General features: G+C 41.3%; 1 protein-coding gene across 3 annotated transcripts in view; it reads left to right on the top strand.

The window, feature by feature from the left end:
• The window catches only part of hdac5 (histone deacetylase 5), a 98,117-nt gene that overhangs the window by 48,195 nt on the left and 25,149 nt on the right, over positions 1 to 24,773 (top strand). For 2 of the 3 annotated variants that reach the window (XR_014593587.1, XM_083931425.1), the window contains exons 15-22: positions 4,062 to 4,173; positions 7,036 to 7,169; positions 8,325 to 8,445; positions 8,678 to 8,727; positions 8,821 to 8,928; positions 9,018 to 9,073; positions 9,332 to 9,419; positions 10,681 to 10,800. Coding sequence is in view for 2 of the 3 variants with exons in the window: in XM_083931425.1 (XP_083787551.1) it covers positions 4,062 to 4,173; positions 7,036 to 7,169; positions 8,325 to 8,445; positions 8,678 to 8,727; positions 8,821 to 8,928; positions 9,018 to 9,073; positions 9,332 to 9,419; positions 10,681 to 10,800 (789 nt within the window). In the remaining variant the exon portion in view is untranslated. The remainder of the gene's footprint in view (positions 1 to 4,061; positions 4,174 to 7,035; positions 7,170 to 8,324; positions 8,446 to 8,677; positions 8,728 to 8,820; positions 8,929 to 9,017; positions 9,074 to 9,331; positions 9,420 to 10,680; positions 10,801 to 24,773) is intronic. The other variant, XM_083931426.1, reaches the window with a different exon arrangement.

The following is a 24,773-nucleotide window of genomic DNA, read 5'->3' as shown; positions in this document are numbered from 1 at the left end:
CTGCATTATGGTTACTTTTGGAACAACACTCTAACTCGTGAACCCCCAACACACTGGCTACCTTGGCGTGTGCTCCGATGCCGATTAGCAAGCCCTACCACACAAATAATCCAATAATTGGGAATTGAGTGCAATTTGGATATAAGAAACCACTTCTATTAAGTCCCATCCTTGCCAACCCCTTTTTTCCTCAATTTCTCATAGATCCAGCATTCAAGCTGTGGAAAAGTAGAGGTCTCATAGGTCTACAGGATTTCTTTAAAAGTGGTCTTTTTATTTAATTTGACTATCTAAAGGTGCGTTTCAACATCCCAAACACCCATTTCTTCAGATATCTGCAGATTTCGAAATTACACTAAGACATGTTATTCACCTTCCGTAGTAGCCATAGAGGAAGACTGGACCCATGATCGTATTAACAGGGATCCACAAACAAAAGGCTTTGTTTCATTTGTATATGATACAATCCAAAATATAGCTGCTCCTTCCCTTCACCATATAAAGACCAAGTGGGAGGAGGATCTTAATCTGCAGATACCGGATGTGACCTGGAAACTGGCAATATGTCGAGTGAATGCATCGTCCATCTGTATCAGACATGGTCTAATTCAATTTAAGGTATTTCACAGGCTTCACCTTTCCCGGAGCAGACTGGCTAAGCTATATGTCAATATACATTGTGAAAGAAATTCTCTAGAGTCCTCAGTGTTTCTTAAAACATGTCTTTACTAAGCTTACAGGAGAGACACTGCAAACGTGTCGAAACAAAATTCTGCCTTTCTCCAGGTAGCTTTAGCATATAATACAGTGGCATCAAAGCACCTTACAAACACAAGAACATCAAAGTAACAATAGCAACAAACACACCACCCAATGTTCATGACCCCAGTAGATGTTATCAATGTTTTATAACCACCAATTGTCACCATCTGTAACCCCCATGTGACCCTTCTCCACAATCCCCCTAGAACTCGCAGCTTGAATACCAGTCAATTGTTATGTTAATCAACATACAGAAACCAAAGATTTACACACCTTAAACTCAGAAAAACCCACTATTTAAAATGGATTTCTCACAACATCCAAGATGCGAAAGATGTCAGCAGGTGGAGGCCACTTTTGGCCGCAGATTTTGGTTGAGCCCAGTGTTGAGCTTCTTCTGGCTATCTATCTTTGATGGCAACTCCTCCGTTTGTAAGAAAGGGATCAGCCCCAATCCAATTATACAATTATGGCAATATTTCGTGCCTTACCGGAAGGGGTCACACGCTCAGCAAATCAAGCAAGTATGGTTGCTTTTGTCACACTTCTTGCCAGGAAATTAATTCTTGTTAATTGGAAAAGCCCTAATGCTCCAACACATCAACGCTGGCTTGAGGAAGTACTCGCACATTTGAGGCTGGAGAAATTGAGATACTCCTTTTAAGGCTGCACTACAATGTGTGGCACACATTTATTAATTATTTCAATGAGAAATGCTCTGTGCCTTCACAAGATAACAGAAACCCTGACTGAACCCTGACGCTTAAACTGAGGACTTAAAATGTAAAACAAATATTTGAATATAAAGATAAATGGTTAAAAGGTCCAGCTTCTGCCTCTCCAAGCTCTCATAGTAAGACTGCAAACAAAACTAACCTAACGTTGACAGTTCTATGAGAAAAGCATCATAACAATGACCACATTTAGAACATGATGAAGGATGGATGAAGGGGTACCTGAGCTCCTCTGATAGGAATGCAGATGGTTGCGTGCATGCAGTTTCAATCATCATTTGACATTATGTGGCGGCTGTGGCTCAAGTGATAGACCGGGTTGTCCACTAAATCAGAATGTGTCTGAATGGTTAGATCCTGAAATCCCTTGCATGGCGGCCCCCGCCATCAGTGTAAGAATATGTGTGAATGGTTGGATGTGCCAAGTAGTGTAAAAGCACTTTGAGTGGTCAGAAGATTAAAAAGGGGCTAGTGTGTATAAATAAAGTCCATTTACCAAGTATGGGCTGCAGAAGCACTGTGATCTAACCAAAAGCTTCCTTTTAATGGAGTTAACAGCACAACATAAATGATTCCTTTAGATATACAGCTTATCAACCATCTCCTATTGAGCAGCACTCTTTTTTCAGTGGCCATATAAATCAGCTGGCTCTTTCACCTTTCCATTGTTCTGACCCTGCTGACATGACTCCATGAATGGGAGAACCCCTGCAGAGAACAAGTGTTTTGGTTTTTGCTGGTGGATCAGGAAGACACCTCAGCTATTCAAGTTATTCAAAGTCTGGAGTACTTGTTCTGTCTCAGACTGATGTCTGCCTGCTAGTCTCTGTCACCGCCAATAGATTGCTGACAGAATATCTTTAATTCAATTAAATTTTATTTACATCATAACAAAAGTTATCTCAAGACACTTTACATACAGAGACTTATTTATGATTTACAGAGACCCAACAATTCCCCCATGAGCAGCAACAAGTCACACTATCTTTAGTAAAAGTAGTAATCATTATTTTAATTATTATATACAGTATTAATAGAGCAAACCTTTGCACACAGTGGCAACAAAAACCTTCCTTATAACAGCAGGAACGTCAAACAGACCCAGTTCTATGGAGGATGGACATCTGTCTGCACCGGTCTGTCTAAAGTGACAGAATTGATTGAATGCTGATTACTGACAATGAGAGATTTGAAATTTCGCAAATGAATCTTGAGCTCCGCAGGTTTGTCTGGTTCCCAGGCTTGGTCAAGCAGGCAATAAGGAAGAAGAATTTATGGAAAAAGCAAGACAATATCTCTGGTTCTGCATGCATCAGTCTAGATCTTTTTTTTCTTTAAACTATCCATTATAAGACCAACACTGTTATAGGAGTGCATTGCTAAAAGGAGTACTTTTGGAATGGTCCCAGTTCTCCATATTATCACACCCTTTGATCCATGTTCACTGTGGGTGGTGTTTGTACTTGAGGATCAATGGATCAGTCCAAAAGTACAGGATGAGTCATCGAAAGAAAGCTTTGACATTTTACAGGAAGAGAAAAGGCTGGGATTTGAATAGCTGCTGGGACAAATAACGCCCCCTTCACTGAGGCTCCGAAGCAGCTGCAGCATTGGCAAACGCCATTTCACCCAGTGCCAGCCTACAGTAGCTGCACCCAACAACAGACAATCCTGGCAACCAGCAACGCCCAACGCTATTGGAAACAGAACGGGACAGACCTGTCAAAAAAATTTTAATATTAATTCAGACTAAATATATTTTTTATGGAAAAGCAATACTTTCATTCTGTACCCCTCAAAACGCCCCGTGGGTGGATTATTTTTAGATACATTTTTACATTCTACATACTCAACCTTTAATTTTGTGTGACATACACTTGCAGAATTTTGTCATTTTGTGACATATGTATATAAATATATATATGTGTGTGTGTGCGTGCATGCATGCGTGCGCAATGATTGTTGAAAACTTAAGCAGAGAGACTGATACAAACACATTTGCTGACACTGCAGTGACATCACCAGCTGGTGACTCAACCACTGGACTCATTGCTGTGTGTCGTGTTCCTGCACGTCTGCATATCTTGAAGAGTGTGTGTTTTAGTGTCCACCCACACATGATGAGTCACCCAGTTCGCAGCAGGGAGCACAGCACCACTCCCTAAACGTAGACACTACGGAATCAGTGTGTGATTACAAAATCTGAAAATCACTGTGGAGGCCAATGATCGGGGAACTTTCAGGACACTCCAAGTTCCATGAAAACTAAAACCAATGTAGTAGTTGTCATCATAAAAAGTGTTGTAGCAGCAGTTGTGATCAATGAAACAAAGTTTTCATTCACTGATTTACTGAAATCATACAATATTTAGAATTATAGTAATTTCAGTGTGTGTGTGTGTGTTAGTATACATGAGATAGCATGGGTGTTGGTGTTATGGTATGTGGTCCTTTTTACACACACACACACACACAATGAATGGACTGATCTCTGATTCATCCTAGTGCTATGAATCATAACTTTCTTTCTCTCACCCCCTCTATCTCTCCTCCCCTTCCCATCAGGCCTTGCAGCAGCTGGGTGTGTTCCCGCCCTCATTGCCCCACAGACCTCTGGGAAGAGTGCAGTCCTCCCCTGCAGCCACTGTCAGTCCCATCAAGCACCTCTTCACTACCGGTCAGTTTTTGTGTGCACATTTGGTGCGTTATTGGATGAGAGTTTGACATCAGCTGTGTCAGTCCACTGTAAACCACCATGTTTATTGCCTAGCAGTTGGCTGATGGTTTAGATGAACTATGTGAAATTCTAATTTCAAGGTTTATGAGTATATTTGTTGGCGTTCCCTGTTTTGCTGCATTAAAGTGGTAATAGACTACTTTTCTGTTTTAACTTATCATTATAAAATAAATGTTGATTGAACAATGTAATGGCTTTAGAAAAGTGACAACAGCACTCCTTTCCACTCCTCTCATATGAGCTTTGCTTTCACTCTGCAATTCTCTCTGCCACCCGGTACAAACTCCCAGGAAAATGGCAGCTGGTTATATGGCGTACAGGAAGAAGTTAGTACTTAGGTCTATACCTATGAAGGTAACAAAATAATAACACGGACGCTCTGTAGTTGAACCATACAGTCTAAGAGTTCAAAGACGGCAAACTCTTGATTGCCTTCCACATTGTCAACAGCAGAGCAGCCTAACTACTTCGTTCTTACCTTACACAATAAACAGAGACGTTACACTGCGTCACTCCTTAACAGAGAGCATTACACTGAGTCAACTCAACAAAACAGCTTCCAGGAGCTATTCCCAGGCAGCATAAATGGCGGACAGTGGAACAACCGGAGTAACTGTGGAAAGGAAAAGAGCCCTGTGGACTCGCGCTGAAAAACACAGTTATAGGACACGTGGGTATTAACATATTTAGCCAATAAAGATATATGTATGAATGTACAAATTCTCCTATAACTTATAACTTTATTCAAGTTAGGTACTATTTAGTGTTTACAAAAAAATGAGACTAAAAATGGATTCATAAAAGCTTCTTCTTGTCATCTACAGCATGTAAAGCCACACATACAATCAAAATCAAACAATAGGTGTGTGTTTGTTAAGCTGCAAGAGGTGCAGGCAGTCTCCACCCAAGTGTCAAAGAACTTAAGCTCTACAAACTATGAGTCCTGTGGACATGTGATGTCAATAGTGGATTCAGAGGAGGCATTTCATGTGTGTCACACCCCAGGCCCAAAGCCAAGTGTTTCTACTTTCACTTGGAGCTGCTGACATCTTGTGGTGCTGAACTGTTACTACAGAGACGTTGTAGAGGACCACTCTGTTGGATTGGAATAATTGCTGTGGAAATGAAATATAATGTATCATGCAAACCATTATCTGTATGTTGTTATGTTGCTGTTTGCTTTCTGTATATTCAGTTGTTTGCCTATTTCTTTTACCCAGCATTCATCTGGTTCCAGCTTTTATTTGTACAGGCTACTATTAGAGTATTAGTTTTTAGCTTTCCATAGTAAATTCTATTCAATTCAAAACAGGCTTTATTGGCATGGACGTTTTGAAGAAAACACTATTGCTAAAGCAAAGCATCAAATGCAAAACAATGTAGGTGCAACCAACACACCAAAGATGATTGTTAATTTCTGGATTAACATGAACTTTCAGTTTGATTATGAGAAGGCCTCGGCCTGCTCAGGCAAAAGGGACGACTAGGCCCAAAACTGGCTGCCTTTGTCTCTGAGGGCATGGTCACAAACAAAGGCCTGCCATGCCTTCTCCCCCATAAATCACACCCAGGTGTGATTCTCCAAGGGACCCCCAAACTGTTCGTTGGCTGACTTGATCTCTGGCGATGACATCACCAGGGCCTATATAAAGTGTAGCGCACTTCCTGCACTTTGTCTTTCTCCCGGATCCCTCTCTCCCGGATCTCTCTCAGACTCTTCTCTCACACTCAACTCGTCGTGCTCCTGCGGATCCAGGAGACCAGCTGCCCGCTGTCCCCTCGGCCCTGGACCTGGCCTATGGCGTAGGATCACCAGCAAAGGTTAACCAACCGGTTATCCTCAACTGAGCACAACAAAGAGCGATCTGAGTTTCCTCTTTTGCCTAAGAGCAACAACCAACACGAGAACCTTTCTTCAACCAGCTTCCTTTCTTCAACCAGCCACTCATGGACTGGAAACTTATCACCAACTGGGCATTACTACATGTTATAGAACTTTATGAACGGCTAGATACAATTGTAACTTTGTCATAAGAACTGAGAACTGAGATCTCCAGGTTTCCAGCCTTTGTGTAACTTAAATGTTCACACCTTCTCTACAGGGGTCCAAGCCCCCACCTCTCCTCTTTGTCTCTCTCTCACACACACACACACACACACACACACACACACACACACACACACACACACACACACACACACATACACACACAGACAAACACACACATTTGCTCTTAGCTTTAGTTAGTTTATTGTGTTTTGTTTGTTGCATTTATTAATTTGTTAATAAATGTGTTTGTGTTTACCATATGTCTGTTTATTTAATATTACACAAAGATGAATGAGCCAGCCTCTACTAAGAAAATAACTTTTAAATCCTTCAACTAATTAAAGTATTACATTTATCTGTGTTCAACCCTTAATTAGTAGTTTAATATATTTAATGAGACTTTAATATTAGTTGTCACTCCGTCTATGACGGTGGTGCCCCGAGGAACTGTAGTTTAACTAGAGTAATTTTTATTATTATCTTTGATAATTATTGGTGATAACTAGTATTTACTTGATTAACGATAAGTTTATTGAGAATACTCAATCTCATAATCTGAATGTGAGTCAAGGCCCTACATTTGATTGGTTCTCCGTGTGAAGTTTTAATAAATTAAAGTTATTAATTTTTAGTAATTGTTCTTTATTAAATATTTTTATAGTCACACTATTGATCCAATTAAACCTAAAGTACCTACAACAACAATTTCAAATACAGCTAATGTAATTCTCTCTGTCTCTCTCCCTCTCCAGGGATTGTATATGACAGTCTGATGTTGAAGCATCAGTGTGTGTGTGGCAATGCTCATATCCACCCAGAGCATGCTGGGAGAGTGCAAAGCATCTGGTCCAGACTGCAGGAGACAGGCCTGTTGGGCCGCTGTGAGGTACACACACACACACACACACACACACACACACACACTCTCTCCCTTAGCCGTCTATTGTGTTCGATGATGCTTGCTTCCAGGGATGGGGGGTTGTGGGGTGGTTCAGCGACTTTGCCACTGGTGCCACTAGTCATGGGCGTAGACTCCGATCCTTGAGCTGCACGCTCGTCCATAGATGGAACAGGGGAAACCAGATGCCAAAGGGAAACCAGCCGTCCGCTGATGTCTCTTGATGCTCCTTTCGGATCGTCGGTCTTGGTTGGTTTGGTGTATTTGGGAAACTGCAGTGGCACAGGTTTGATCTGTTGAGGGCCAGACTTTCGAGTTGTGTGACCACTATGGGTCGTGTTTGTTTATTTTAAAAAGGCCATATTGCTTTGTAAAATAATGACAATAATTATTAAATGGAATAACCGTCTGTTGTGCACATGTCATGTTTTGAACATGTCAGCACTCAAAAGTGTGTAGGAATGCTCTCTACCAGAGAACAAATCCTATCAGAAAACATTGGCGAATGAGTTCCTTTCATCTTATATCATCGTTTTATAATAGTGTGCTGGTCAACACTGCAGCGTAAAGAGTTGGAGAAAAAAACACCAACAACAATCTCAAGAAAATATAGAACAAATACATTAACTAGTTGAAAAATTAAATAGCTAGGCACAGTGGCAATTACCAACTGATTCATTTACCATTGTACTTGTAAAAGCTTTAATATCAGTTGACTTAGTTAGAAGTTCATTCCATGTGAGGGAGACTAGACACAAGACTGTAACTCCAGTCAGATTTCTGCGCAGTTACAGTACAAATGTATGATGGGAATTTACCCAAAATGGCTTTATGCATAAAGATGTTTTCTTTCCTTTTTTCAAAAGTAGTAGTAGTAATAATAATAATAATAATAATAATAATAATAGAAATTGACATTCTATTTTTTTCTTCTTATGTGCAAACTCCTCTCTCTCTCACTCTGTTTGTGTGTGTGTGTGTGTGTGTGTGTGTGTGTGTGTGTGTGTGTGTGTGTGTGTGTGTGTGTGTGTGTGTGTGTGTGTGTGTGTGTGTGTGTGTGTGTGTGTGTGTGTGTGTGTGTGTGTGTGTGTGTGTGTGTGTGTGTGTGTGTGTGTGTGTGTGTGTGTGTGTGTGTGAGAGCAGAGGATTCGTGGGCGTAAAGCGTCTCTGGATGAGATCCAGACTGTCCATTCAGAGTTCCACACTCTGCTCTATGGAACCAGCCCATTGAATCGACACAAACTGGACCACAAGAAGCTGCTGGGTACCTGTCTGTCTGATTGACCTGTGTCCCTACATAGAATAAAATAGAATAAAGAATAGAATAACAATAAATGTATACTGTATTTATAACAAAAACTCCTTCCACATTATCTCAACCCCTGATGTGACCTGCTATTTAGCTTGAAATCCTGAATTGAGAGAAAAATCTGTAACTCTGCATTTCTCTTGCACGCTGCAAGACCTTTGACCTCTATCCAAATTGGTTGTTTCAGGTCCAATCAGCCAGAAGATGTATGCAGTTCTTCCCTGTGGAGGAATAGGGGTGAGGCTATCTCTCTTCTTCTCCTCTCCTGTCAGTCTATCTCATTCTGTGTGTCGGTATATCGGTGTTTCAGCTCTGTGCTGCCCCCCGCAGGTGGACAGTGACACTGTGTGGAATGAGATGCACTCGTCAGCGGCAGTACGCATGGCGGTCGGCTCAGTCATCGAGCTGGCCTTTAGAGTGGCAGCAGGAGAGCTGAAGGTAACACACAGGAAAATACTCACAAATGTGCACAGTTTTCTGAAAAGAACACATTGTCTGACTTCACTCTGTGTGTGTTTTTGCACTAGAATGGCTTTGCAGTGGTGCGTCCACCAGGTCACCATGCTGAAGAATCCACTGCCATGTCAGTACACCCACAACCACAAGAGTGTTGTTACAGTGCCAGATGTTTCATCACAACACACCTTGGTGATGACTAACAGCTAATACCTCTGTGTGTGTGTGTGTGTGTGTGTGTGTGTGTGTGTGTGTGTGTGTGTGTGTGTGTGTGTGTGTGTGTGTGTGTGTGTGTGTGTGTGTGTGTGTGTGTGTGTGTGTGTGTGTGTGTGTGTGTGTGTGTGTGTGTGTGTGTGTCTGTGTCTGTGTGTGTGTGTGTGAACAGGGGGTTTTGTTTCTTTAATTCAGTAGCAATCACTGCCAAGCTGCTGCAGCAGAAACTGGGAGTGGGCAAGATCCTCATTGTGGACTGGGTGAGTAGCACTGACACACGCCCACACACACTCACACAAAACCACACAATCTGTCAGCAATGTCAGTGGTCACAGGAAAGTAATTGCTTTGTATTATTTACTTTCTTTAAGTTTTAAAAACCTTTATTATTCATTAATATCAACATTTCTTTGTTTATTTTAGCATAGTTGGATGAAATGCTACTTTAATGGATAATGAAGTTCTTTCACATTTTGTGCAGGGTTTCTGCATCTGTTCATCATGATTGAAGATTCAAATTTTTTTTGTTTTTGATTCGTTTCAATTATTTTTACTGTCCATTTTCACTTAAAGCTGAGGTCGGTTACTTTCTACTTGCCTTTTTTTCTTCATATTGAAGTACTTCTGCAAGTGTCTCCATGCTCAAAAAAAATGTGGAAACTACGTATTTACAGGCTATGACTGAATATTTACATATGTTTTACAGAGGGTCGTATACAGGCGGGATTAGTTTGATCTGAGTGATGTTTTCAGACCGTTTTACAGAAGGGGAAAATTGCCGTCATTTTATTGACATCTTCTGGAGTAATTACTGACATTGTGCACTCAGACAGGACTGAAACCTCTGGTAAAAATGACCTTAGCCCACATCACCACATTAAACAAGTCCCGTCTGAATGGAGTTTAATATGACTATTTGGCTAACTATTCAAATCATGTAGTGTGAGAAACTAGGGGTGTCCTGTGGGGCGCAGATGTGCTTAAGTCATTCAAAGCTGTGGCCTCTACACGTCCTGTTCATTTTTGAATCCTAGAGAAGAAAACATGGTTGAAATCTTCTCTTCTGACACAATGGTTACTGTTCTCTAATTTTAATCACTGTTTTTTTCACTAAATAAAGGTTTTCGATGAAGTGCCTTGGTTATTTAAAAAAAAACCAACATGCTAGCACAGCAGTGGTACGGCCACAGCTGATATTCTATCAAATTCTGAACAGTATAAATAACAGTATTTCAGAATAAATGAAGTAATAATACTTTAATATTGGTCTCCAGTGTACATAGATCTCAACTTGGAGAACAAGTGCTGTCCCTTATACTTTCTCTTTTTCACTCGTCTGCTCCCTTTGTATGTATTCAAAGAGAAGACAGCAGTCATTCACTGCTTTCACTTCATGTTAATATCCAGTTATTCTATGCAGGCAAAGAGAAGTGATGTGGGCCTAAAACAGTGTGTTTTAGTGTCTTTATTATAACATCCCATTGACCTTCTCTCTGATGCCACTGTGACCTGTCACTGCAGGACATTCACCACGGTAACGGCACCCAGCAGGCCTTCTACAGCGACCCCAACGTCCTCTACATCTCCCTCCATCGCTACGATGATGGAAACTTCTTTCCTGGCAGTGGAGCTCCTGAGGAAGTATGCACACATACACACACACACACACACACACACACACACACACACACACACACACACACACACACACACACACACACACACACACACACACACACACATTAGACTTGTAGTTCATGAGGCCAAGACCAAGACCACTTTTTGTGGTCTTGGTCTTGTCATGTCCACGACGGTCTTGGGTCTCGGTCTTGTCTCGGTCTCGGATCTCTCACGCCCCCATTCCCCCCTCTGAAGCACAGTCACTGATCCATGCATGGTGACAGTGGTGGGGGAGGAGGTGGGGTGTAACGGTACGGTGTCGCTGCACACACACACACACACACACACACACATCTCGTGTCTATATGATCAACATGCAATGCAATTGATGTGGTGTGTATAATGGTTAAGTCCTCTTCTGTCTGGCCCTATCATGCCACTACAGCTGCAGAATGCTTTAGGCTACAGATTCTGTGGAAAACAACATCAGACCTTGTAGAGTAGAAGTGTATTTTCTGTTGAGATTGGTTTAATTTCTTATCAACAATACACGTGAGTTAGTTGGCTCATATAGCGGTCATGCAGTTGCTACACATATTTGATTTTTAGCTACCGTAATTGATGAAAACATTTATCGTGAGTTCACACACAACACATGCACTATCTCTGTATTATTGTGCCTTTAGTTGAAATAATACAATCTCATATTTATACTTAACAGCTGAATCCAGTATGTTGCTTATGTTCTACAACTCATGCAAAATGGCAAAAAAAAGTAACACACACACACACACACACACACACACACACACACACACACACACACACACACACACACACACACACACACACACACACACACACACACACACACACACCACACACACACACAAACCAGGTTCTGAATAAAGCCTGAAATGACTCACGACTACGCACACCCACTGGAAACACTGACTGTGATTTACACACTCTCTCTGACCTTCAGCTATGTAGTGAATTTCCCCCTGCGTTTCAGTAAACTCTTTTTTAGGAGGAAAAAAGCAAGTGCAAAATATTTGTAAAAAAACCCCCAGAAAAACCTTAAAGTGAAATTCTGGCATAAAATCATCCCATGGTCTTTTTCCGCACTAATATATATCAAATAAGCCTTTGTGACAATTTCTGATTGTATGAACTATTAACGGAGAAATCCCAGGGAGTCGCTAACAGCTGGACGTGGCTAACACTGATTAGCAGCACAGTGAAGGCATAAAAACATGTTTTCTAACCACTAATACTGCTCAAAATAACACCAAACCTCTGCAGCAGCATGAGAAGAGTCCTTACACAGAAAACAAAGCACCAATGGGCTCCTTCCTTTTGGATTGACTTTGGTAATCCACTTGAATGGACTTTACTATGAGAGGAGCTGGTACAGGGGCCAGTAGGTAAGTCTTTAAAAGACTCTTTTAATGTTTTTTTTTTCAAGATGGCAGAGTGAGTGGACGTACACTTGACCAGCTCCCTCGAGTCGGCAGGAAAAATACGTATAATATATGTAACTCGACATCCAAAGGCAAGATATGAACAAGGCACAGCACTAAGAAGGCAAAGGAATAGAAATAAACAAGAGGGAAAATTTGAAATGGATCCCGAACAAGTTAGAAACGTCAACACAGACGAAGAAGCTAACGAGAAAACTGAAATGGCGAAGTACACGGAGGAGCTCAGAGCCGGGCTAACCACTATCAAGGACGAAATAAAAGGGCTCAGAAGTGAGTTCCGCAGTGACCTAGCCACATTCAAAGGAGAGATAAAGGGTGAGAGAAGCGCAATGCGAGTGGAGATCGACCGCAAATGCTCGGAAAATCAAAAAGAGCTGCATGTTCAGGCAGCTAGCATAGAGGAAGCACAGACATGCATAGCGGAACTTGAGGAGTGGCAGGCAGACTCGGGCACACTGATGTGGGAGATGTCGGAGTGGACTCGCTGGCTACAAGAGAAGCTAACGGACTTAGAAGGCAGATCACGGAGAAATAACCTCCGTATTTATGGAGTCCCGGAAGACACAGAAAAGGACTATGAGTCGTTGAGCAAATATGTGGAGCACTTGTTGATTACTGAACTCAGACTGCCAGAAGGAACCGAGCTTCACATCCAGCGCTGTCACCGAGCCCTCGTGAAAAAACCTGGCCCAGAGGCGACCCCCAGATCAATAGTCACCAACTTTCTGCAATACGACACTAAAGAAATGATCCTACAAAAGGTATGGGGCAAAGAGAAGAAAACGATAAAGATCGCAGACAAACAAGTTTTCTTCGATCATGACTATGCGACCGAAGTCATCCTGAAGCGAAAAACATATGGAAGTATTAAAAAGAGACTAAAACAAGAAGGAATCCGGTTCCAGACCCCGCTGGCTAAAATAAGAATATATTGGGAAGACGGAGTTAAAGTATATAAAGGTGCCAGAGAGGCAGCGCTTGATATGAGAGCTATACGATGGAAGATCGAGGTGAGGAGGGGGAAGCATCGGTAGCGAGGAGGCGCAACAGCGCACCGGCTCTGGAGCGAGACCCGACTCAACAGCGAGGAGCTGCTGGAACAGCGAGGTGGCAGCGACCTGGTGGAGAGACCAACCGCAGACAGCAAGGCGAATAAAGGAGAGACTGCAAGAGTTTAAAAGAACATAAGAGGTACAACTGTGGACTAATTGAAATCCAAGTACAACCGTGGACTAATCGAAATACAGGTTAATGTTTAGTTAGATTAATAGCGAGGAAGAAATGTGTAAAATGGGAAAATGCAAAGGGATACTTTCCCTCCTTTTAATCCACAGTGGGTTCAGTATTAATAATTCAAACCACTTGGAATAGCCAAAGGCAATAGTGGCCGACATAAGGGGAGGATGGGTTAATTGGGCAGTTCAGCCGTATGTCTAGACCAAATAGGCAATATAGCGTTAGGTCTAGGGAGAGGCCCTCTCACCAGAGGACTTCCTCTCAACAAGGAACAAGGAAAATCGCCCCGGAGTTTGAAAACCTCCTGGTTTCTGGGTTTTGTTTATGTTTGTGTGTTACATGTACATAGTTATTTAGTTCTTAGTTTTTTAGTTTACACTTGTTGGGGAGTACACCTGAAAACATTAAAGAAAGGCAAAAATGGCTGATGGCATTAAATTAATATCGCTGAATGTAAACGGCTTGAGTACGCCGGCAAAAAGAGGAAGGGTTATGGCAAAACTAAGAAAAGAAAGGGCACAAATTATACTGAATGCACTTTTTCAAGTACTTATTTGACATCATAGCTAAGGAATCAGAGGGAATTACAATTTGTGGTGGTGATATAAATGTGGCGCTATGCCACAGAAGTGATACAGCGAGTCTTAAAGAAATGGAAAACAATTATTAAGGTTTATCAATACATCACTGGAAGAGATGGGCCTGATCGATGTGTGGAGGATTTACATCCACTGGAAAGGGAATATACATATTATTCAGCTGCTCATAAAACACATTCAAGGATAGATTATTTCTTCATCGGTGCGGGAGAGTGTCATCTGGTAGAGGAGTGTAGAATTGGGGGGGCGGTGGTATCGGACCATAACCCATTATACTTAAAAATCGGCCTCCGTAATAGAAAACAGCAAACAGCATGGAGGCTGTATACGGGCCTACTGAATAATGAACAGAGAAAGGAAAGGATCAGAAAGGAAATCAACACATATATTGAGGAAGATGATAATGGTGAAGTAGACCCAACAGTACTTTGGGACGCCACGAAGGTGGTTATTAGGGGGAAATTGATAGCAGAAACAGCACTATTAAAAAAGAATAGAATAGAAACATACAAGAAATACACAAAAAATTTAAGATTACTAGAGAGAAACTTTCAGAGTACTAAAGACCAAAATATATACAGAGAAATTACGGCTTTAAGGACAAAAATAAATGACATTTTAACAGACAAAGTAGAGAAAAAAAATAGGTTTCTGAAACGAAACTATTATGAAATAGGACCAAGAGCTACTAAATTATTGGCGAAGCGCACAAAAAAGCAACAAACAATTAATAGGATCCATAAAATAAGAGACCCCCACACACAAGAGCTATTTTGCACGCCAGAAGATATAGAGAAGGTCTTCCAGGAGTATTATAGTAAATTGTATACCCAACCTATATCAGCAGGAGAGGATGAGATGGAGGAATTTCTGAATTCTTTAGACATGCCTTCAATTGGCGCCTCACAAAATTAAATATTAACAAATGAAATTACAATGGAGGAGGTGAAAGATGCAATTAAAAAGTTGAAAAATAAAAAGAGCCCGGGAAGTGACGGTTACCCTGCTGAATGGTACAAGGTACTCAGGGAAGAACTGGCATAACTGTTGTTATTAAGTGTGGATGCCGAAAAGGCTTTTGATTCTGTAAACTGGAAATTCTTATACAAAGTAATAGAAAGATTTGGATTTAATAGCAAATCAGTTCAATGTATAAAAGCACTCTACCATCAACCCAGTGTCAGAATCAAAATCAATGGCAGCCTGAAGGAAAGATCAACTAGATAAGGTTGCTGCTTATCGCCAACTCTATTTGCTCTCTTTATCGAACCACTAGCTCAAGCAGTCCGACAGAATGAAGGAATTAAAGGTGTGACTATAAATGGTACGGAGCACAAGATAGGGCTCTTTGCTGATTACATCATGGCCTACCCCAGTCAGCCGGATGACTCTCTCCCTACACTAATGAAATTATTCGAAACATACGGACATATCTCAGGTTATAAGATTAATATATCAAAAACACAGGTTTTAACATTACACTATACCCCATCATAGCTGATACAAGAATCTTACAAATTTAACTGGAAGCAGAAAACAATCAAATACTTGGGGGTTTGCAAAGTTTAACCAAATTATATGAGGCAAATTACAACAACATCAATCAGGATCCTCAAAGCAATTTCAGTCAAAAACAACTGGACTGGTTGTTTGTCTAGGAAGACGTTTCACCTCTCATCCAAGAGGCTTCATCAGTTCATGTACGCATCTGACCAGGCTGGGACTGGTCCAACTAACTGGTGTGGAGATCCAGGTATTTAACCTCTCACAAGGCCGATGATGTCACTGACCCCCTTTGTGCTCCAAGTGCCCACGCCCGTCGTTAGAGTGACAGTCGTTGGTGGGCAGTTGGTTTCGACTTCGTTAGTGCTCTATTGAGTCTGAACGACAGTCGTTGGGGTCACCCGGGCCATGTGTGAACAGTTGTCCTTTGAGGTTAGATTGTTGAATCTCCTGGGAAGGGATGAAAGGGCGGCGTTGTAAATTGGAGATAAGTGGTGTCTCAGACCCCCTCCTCTGTTTAGCGATGGTTTCTCCACTTTTACATAGATGGCTTCTTTTACTCCTCTTTCAAACCATCTGTCCTCTCTGTCCAAGATTTGGACATTGCTGTCATCAAAGGAGTGGGCTTTCTCCTTGAGGTGTAAGTGGACAGCCGAGTCCAGGCCTGAGGAGTTAGCTCTCCTGTGTTGGGCCATGCGTTTATGCAGGGGTTGTTTTGTTTCTCCAATGTAAAGATCTTTGCATTCCTCGTTGCATTGGACAGCATAAACCAGGTTGCTTTTGTGGTGGTGTGGTGTTCTGTCCTTCGGATGTACTAGTCTCTGTCTGAGTGTGTTACCGGGTTTGAAATACACAGGGATGCAGTGTTTGTTGAAAATCCTCCTGAGTTTCTCCGATACCCCAGCCACATATGGGATGACTATGTTGTTTCTCCTGTTATCTTTTTCTTTCTCAACCACTTTGGTTTTCTTTCTGGAGGCAGCTGCCGTTTTAACAAAGGTCCAGCTGGGGTAGCCACAAGTTGTGAGGGCGCCTCTCAGGTGCTTGCGTTCTTCCCCTTGAGCCTGTGAGCTAGTGGGTACGTTATCAGCTCTGTGCTGCAGTGTTCTGATAACGCCAAGCTTGTGTTCCAAAGGGTGGTGAGAATCGAAAAGTAGATATTGATCCGTGTGAGTGGGTTTTCTGTATACCCCTATGTGGAGGCTCCTGTCATTCTCCATATGGAGGTCACAGTCCAAGAAGGGCAAGCTGTTGTCCTTAACTTCCTCTCTGGTGAACTTGATGTTTCTGTCCACTGAGTTGATATGTTCAGTAAAAGTTTGCACCTCTTTGGATTTGATCTTAACCCATGTGTCGTCCACATATCTGAACCAATGGCTTGGGGTTACTCCTTTAAAGGAGTTCAACGCCTTGCCCTCTACCTCCTCCATGTACAGATTTGCCACAATAGGGGATACTGGTGAACCCATGGCACAGCCGTGTTTCTGTCTGTAAAAAATGCCATTAAACTGGAAATATGTGGTATTCAGATAAGGAATAAGGATAAGGAAACCTACAAAAAGATACAGGAAAGAATAGACCCAATTACCTCATTCACGTTGGATCTATGGTTCAAAGTGGTCCAAAAATACAAGATAAATGATAAATGAAACCAACTAAAATGGCAGGCATTTGATAGTAGTTTCAAACCAAACGAATATGATGGGGTATTCAAAACATGGTTAACTAAGGGAATCACAGCATGGTGCACCCTAGAGGAGAAGGGGGAGCTGGAGAGTTTTCAAAATATGAAGGATAAATACGATCTGGGGAAGCATGATTTTCATAGGTATCTACAGCTAAGGGACTATTACAAGAAGGAAATCAGAAGAGATCCCTCCATGGAAGTGTGGGCTGTAACTCAACTTCTAATCAAATCATATGCAGGAACTCCTTTTAGAACTATATCAGCATTATACAAAGCATTGACAGCAAATAAAAATTTAACCAAATATGTAGAAGAAAAATGGGAATCAGAACTCAACATAGGCATTACAGATCAACAATGGCAAGAGATGTGGAAAGCACACCAAACAACCACCAGCTCACAGTCATGGAGGGAATTATTATGGAAAAACCTGATACGATTCTTTATTGCGCCTAAAATTAAAAATAAATATTCAAAAACGAATTACTTGTGTTGGAGAAAATGTGGCGAGTTAGATGCAGGCCATGCCCATATTTTTTGAAAGTGTAATAAAATTGTAAGGTTTTGGGGAATGGTATACAATGGCATGCAGAAGAAACTGGGATATAATATCCCCATGACCTGTGAGACTCTGTACATGTGTGACCTGAATGAAGGACATAAACATATTGGAGATAGATATTTGGTAAAGATATTATTGATTGCGTGTAAAAAGCTATAACTAGAAATTGGTGTAAGGTAGACCACCTAACCAGGATCAGTGGATGGCAATTGTCGAATAGATATACACAATGGAGAAGATGACATTTCGTATGAGACTACAAGAGGTGCAAGGAGAGCAAAAATGGGAGAAATGGACTATATACAAGAACTCAAACAGCGATAGACACAAGGACGTGGGAAACGAAGACTGAAATATTCAAGAGAGTGACTCCCTCTTCTGTTTTTATTTTTTTTCGGGGGGGGGGGTCGGGGGGTCGGGTTATTGTAAGTAGTGTTTTTGCAATGTCTGTTAAATGAAAACAACATCAAAAACTGAAGTGAAAGAAAAACACTCTTTTAATTTACCCTGGGTTCACTAACAACATTGTTGGTGCTTTGTTTTCTTTGGTGCTTTGTTTGTGACTCTTCTCATGCTGCTGCAGAGGTTTGGTGTTATTTTGAGAAAAAAAAAGACCCTGGTATGATTTCACGCCGGAATTTCCCTTTAAGCAATGATAATAATACAGTCAATGTTTTTGGAAGGTACCCTGTGTGTTTACTCGCAGTAATGCTTTCATTCATTGTGTCTAACCAAAACACATGCATTTCCTTCTTTACAAAACTTAGTTTCTATATCCAGGTCTTCAAATATCAGTTCAACTTTGATTGCTTTCATTGACTTATTCTTCCCTGTCTTTTGCTGATGCATTTCTACATTTATTTGCTGCACTGCCTCCACCAGCTGTCCATCATTGGAATTCACCCAACATTTGGTAGATGTTTGCTGTGTCTGCTGCTGCCTCACCTTATGTTCCATCTGCTTCATTGTGCACACTCACTTACTGAACACACGTGTGCTCGTGCAACAAGAGGTGTAAACATTGTATTGCTCTATAGTGATCAAAGCATGGCATCGCACAAGTGGCAGCTGGTGATTATTTGCCTTTGTGGGGTTACAACCACTGAGGGCTTCTGCTAACTCTAAGAAATGTTGAGGTGTAACTTAGTGCACAGGGGCCGTATTCACAATACATTTGATCTTAGCACTAAGAGTTCTCCTAAGTTCTTGAGTTCAGAGTAATTTCTTCAAACCTGTTCCCAAAGCCTCTTAGACCAACTTTTACGAAGGAGTGGGAGGGACTGCAAATGAACTGCAGCACTAAGTGTGGTCTGGATAGGACTTTTATCATCTGGAGCAAAAACCCCCGACCGACAGCTGAAAAGGCCAAGATCGTCTGAGCAAACAGCTGCATTTTTCCCGTGGCCAAACAGCATTGAGTCGTACCAACTTAAATCTGCAGTGATATTGGTGTTTTAAATTGGTCAGTGATGTGATGTCATCCCTGACCAACTCTACCACATTCATGCCATCTCCAAAAGCTCACTATCATTTAGTCTCTTTAATCTAGGACCTCCTCTTGGCCAAAAGGGGTTTTGTGGATACGGCCTCTGAGCTTTGACTACTCTTCCAACGAGAAGACTGGTCCTCAGGTGGCCACAGCTGATATTATATAAAATTATGAACAATAAAAAATAACAGTATTTCAGAATAAATCAAGAATTAATAATTTGTGCTCTAATTTTGATCTCCACTGTAGTGCAGGTAAAACAGTTTATTGTTGCTATCTAGCTACAGTAAGGATTGCTCCTTGCCACCATCTGCTGGAGCAGTGGAGCAGTTGGCAATGACTAATTTGAGACCAGATTTAATACTTCAGACATCAGTTGGTAAAAGTGGAACAGAGTGACTGCATACTGTTAGAGGGAGGAATACAAACAGAGACAGCCTCCCTTGTGTGGCTCCTGATTGGCTACACAGCACATTCACTCATGAATCACATTGTGTAATTGGTACTAGTTCTCTTTATATGGTGCCCTGTGTTTACCCATTTAATTGAATTAGATGGATGCAGGACCATTTGAAAAGACAATACAACATATACTCAGTTTTCAAGCTAATTACATAGTATTTAGCTTTATTTGAATCATATTAGAATACATAATAATAATTGATTAAGCTTGCTGTTTCTGGATTTAGTTTTGTGATTGCTGGGGCTCAGCATGTGCCCACTCTACTCATGGGACATTTTAAACAACCATTAGAAGTCCAGGTGCTGTTTGTTCCATATTTTATTATTATCCATGACAAGGGCTGGACAATTAATTGCAATTTTATCAAAATCCCAATAGGGATGAGTCAAATATCTAAATCACAGAGGGGCGCAATATTTGTTAAAAGGCAAAACCATGATCACAATGGTCATTTTAAAAATATTTTATATGACAATGAGAATAATAATGCAAAAATTGTTAGCTCACTGTGTACTGTTCAAATATATTCAGTTAGACAAATATCAACCTGTTTGTAAAAGATAACGTTTATTGCGAAGGAACCGGATGTGGTCATCGGAACTGCGGGAGTTGTTGTGGGTGACCTGCCATGATGGCGAATAAAGTTGGTGTTGAGCTGCAGTTAAAGTTTGTGGGATGGAGATACTGGCAGTTGACTTGAATAACAATACCGGTATAACACTTTGCTAGACAAACTTGACAATTTGTTTCTCAAAGAAGAAAAACACCCAACATATGACGCTTATTCAAGCTTCGACCGGGTTAAGAGAGACGGCAGTACATCTATGGCGCACTACATTATAGACTTTGAACAACGTTACTCTCGGATGCGCATGTGCAAAATGGAACTTCCTGATGATGTTTTGGTTTTTAAACCGTTGGAATACTGCATGTTTGGACACAAAAGACAGACAGTTAGCCCATACAGCATGCACAGATCTAACTTTTGCATCAATGAAGTCGGCACTGAAGAGGATATTTGGAGGAAATCCGGCTGGTGCATTCGGCATGAGAATTAACCAAGAAACGGTATATAACGCGGAGCAGAGACGAGAGGGGCAAGTCATGGCCACAAAAGGATCAACAGAGAGCGCTGTTGCCTGGCACAAACACACTGGACAGGTATGGCAGGACATCAAAGTGTGCTGTGTGTCAGTCCACATTTCACTGGGCCAAGGACTGTTCACACCAAAGTGAGCAATTGGTTCAGCTATTATTTACACTGCATGCACAAGGACATGTGTGGTCAACGGTGGCTGGATAGCTACATCACTGAGCTAAGTGAGAGAGAGTTAAATGAGGTAAGGAAAACACACAGTCAGAGACCCTTCAGATTTGGAGACAAAAAAGTTGAACATTCCTGCAAAAATCGGAGAGACTGGGTGTTCCATTGAAACTGATGTCGTCCCAGCTGAAATTCCATTACGTAAGGACTCAATGAAAAGAGCAGGGACAATACTAGATATGGTAAATAACAGAGCAGTGATGTTCAACAAACCTGTAAGACTTGACTTTACAAGCTCTAGTCATTACTGTGTAAACCTTATGAACAACAAAAACAAGAGTATGAAAAAAGGAGTCCTCCATGAAAATGAAATCCTCACAATCAAAGAGCAAATGAGTTGAGCGACAAAACAAAAAACCTTGCTGAAACTGCACAAACAGTTTGGTCATGCTTTCGCTGACGGGTTACAGCGGCTGTTAAAGAGCTCAGGAAACAACGAAAAAAAATGTATAAGTGAATGTGATGAATTTCAAAGATACAGTAAGACTGCACCTAAGCCTGCTGTCGGTCTACCACTGGCATCTTAGTACAATGAATGACTGTAGATCTGCATGAACTTATACCAGGTGTGTGGTAATTCCACATTATTGATCAGTTCACAAGGTTTCTGGACAAAATCCCAACCTGCCCTCTGTGCTCACTGATAAACCCTTAGCTTCAGAAGGCACAACAAAAAGCGAATGGGTAGCAAAACACATCTCTGCTTTACATGCATCAAGAAATGCTTTCACAGAAGCAGAGTGTTCAGAAAGAATACGCAGAGCGCTGAGGAAACAAACATGTCATTCAGATTAGAAATATGAAGCTAGAGACAAAGTGTACTATAAGCGAGTGGATTGCCATTAGTGGAAAGGGCAAGGAGTTGTCATCGGTCAGGATGTTGCCGTGGTCTTTGTCAGACATGGAGGAACCTGCATCCGGGTACATCGTCTCAGACTGAGAAAAGTGCAGCAATGCAGCAAACGTGTCGCAACACATCACAGAGGATGATGCTGACAATGACACAGACTTTGAACAAGGACAGGAAATTGATGATGATAATAATGGGAAGAACACAGAACACAGAACACACTGTTTCTCAGGTGCAACAAAGTTTCATGCAAAAAGTACCTACAGAAATGACCACAAGGGGACAGAAATAAAGAAGTATAGTAAGTAAATACAAATACTGATACAACTTTAAGTACAGTGCCTTGCAAAAGTATTCACCCCTCTTGGCATTTTTCACGTTTTCTTGCCTTACAACCTGGAATTAACATGGATTGTTTGAGGATTTGCATCATTTGATTTACTGAACAAGGTGAAAACTTTTAATATTTATTTATTTTTTATTCTGAAGCAAACAACAAATAGGACAAAATAACAGAAAAAAGTCACTGTGCTAACTACTATCAACTATTCACCGCCTTAAAGTCAATACCTTGTAGAGCCCCCTTTTGCTGCAATCACAGCTCCAAGTAGCTTTGGATAAGTCTCTATGAGCTGCCCATTCTTCCTTGCAAAACTGCTCCAGCTCCTTCAAGTTGCACAGTTTGCGCTTGTGAACAGCAATCTTTAAGTCTGACCACAGACGTTCTATCGGATTCAGGCCTGGGCTTCGACTAGGCCATTCCAACACATTTACATATTTCTCCTTAGAACCCCTCGTGTTGCCTTAGCAGTGTGTTTGGGGTCACTGTCCTGTTGGAAGGTGAACCTTTGTCCTAGCCTTAAATCACACACAGAGTGGTACAGGTTTTGCTCAAGAATATCCCTGTATTTAGCACCAGCCATCTTTCCCTCAACTCTGACACTCTGAAAAAAATGCCCACAGCATGATGCTGCCACCACCATGTTTTACTGTGTGGATGGTGGTCTTTGGGTGATGTGATTTGTTGGGTTTGTGACTGACATAGTTTTTCTTTGATGGCCAAAAAGTTAAATTTTAGTCTCATCAGACCAGAACACCTTCCTCCATACATTTTGGGAGTCTCCCACATGCCTTTTCGCAAACTAAAAACGGGCCATTTTGTTTTTTACTGAAAGTAATGGCTTTCTTCTGGCCACTCTGCCATAAAGTCCAACTCTATGGAGTGTACGGCTTATTGTCATCCTATTTACAGATACTCCAGTCTCTGCTATGGAACTCTGCAGCTCCTCAAGGGTAACCTTAGGTCTCTGTGCTGCCTCTCTGATTAATGCCCTCCTTGCCCAGTCCGTGTGGTGGGCGGCCGTCTCTTTGCAGGTTTGCTGTTGTGCCATGTTCTTTCCATTTGGTTATGATAGATTTGATGGGACTCCTGGGATTCATCTTGGAAAAGACTTGGATATTTTCTTATAACCTAACCCTGACTTGTACTTCTCAACAACATTTTCCCTTACTTGTTTGGAGAGTTCCTTGGTCTTCATGGCAGTGTTTGCTTAGGTGTTGCAGCCTCTTGGGCCTTTCAAAAAAGGTTTGATGCATTGACAGATCGTGTGACACTTTGCACACAGGTGGACATTATGTCACTAATTGTGTGACTTCTGAAGGTAACTGGTTGCACCAGAGCTTTTTATGGTGTAGGTACTTTAGGTTTAATTGGATCCAAAGTGTGACTATCAAATGAAATATTTGATAAAGAAAATTAATAAAGAAAAATTACTAAAAATCGATCACTTTAATTAATTAAAAACTTCACACGGAGGACCAATTAAATGTAGGGCCTTGACTCACGTTCAGATTACGAGATTGAGTATTCTCAATTAACGTATCGTTAATCAAGTAAATATTAGTTATCACCAATAATTATCAAAGATAATAATAAAAATTTACTCTAGTTAAACCAGAGTTCCTCAGGGCACCACCGTCATGGACGGAGTGACAACTAATATTAAAGTCTCATTTAATATATTAAACTATTAATTAAGGGTTGAACACAGATGAATGTAATTAGTTGAAGGATTTAAAAGTTCTTGTCTTAGTAGAGGCTGGCTCATTCATCTTTGTGTAATATTAAATAAACAGACATATGGTAAACACAAACATTTATTAACAAATTAATAAATGCAACAACAAAACACAATAAACTAACTAAAGATAACAGCGTGTGTGTGTGTGTGTGTGTGTGTGTGTGTGTGTGTGTGTGTGTGTGTGTGTGTGTGTGTGTGTGTGTGTGTGTGTGTGTGTGTGTGTGTGTGTGTGTGTGTGTGTGTGTGTGTGTGTGTGTGTGTGTGTGTGTGTGTGTGTGTGTGTGTGTGTGTGTGTGTGAGAGAGAGAGAGAGAGAGAGAGAATAAGACAAAGAGGAGAGGTGGGGGCTTGGACCCCTGCAGAGAAGGTGTGAACATTTAAGTTACACAAAGGCCAGCAGCTGGAGATCTCAGTTTCTTTGTCAAGTTACAACAAAGTTACAGTTCTATCTAGCCATACATAAAGTCCTATAACATGTAGTAATGCCCAGTTGGTGATTAGTTACCAGTCCATGAGATGGGAAAGATACGTTGCGTTGCTTGATGCCAGTGGCTGGTCCTTGGAAGGAAGCTGGTTGAAGAAAGGTTCTTGTCTTGGTTGCTGCTCTTAGGCAAAAGAGGACTCAGATCGCTCTTTGTTCTGCTCAGTTGAGTGGATAACCGGTTGGTTAACCTTTGCCAGTGATCCTACACCATACAGGCCATTTTCATGGCCAAG

This window comes from Echiichthys vipera (assembly GCF_963691815.1).
Source record: "Echiichthys vipera genome assembly, chromosome: 17".
NCBI lineage: Eukaryota > Metazoa > Chordata > Actinopteri > Perciformes > Trachinidae > Echiichthys > Echiichthys vipera.
The sequence above is the reverse complement of the archived record's forward strand: the minus strand, read 5'-3'. Positions and strand labels throughout refer to the sequence as shown.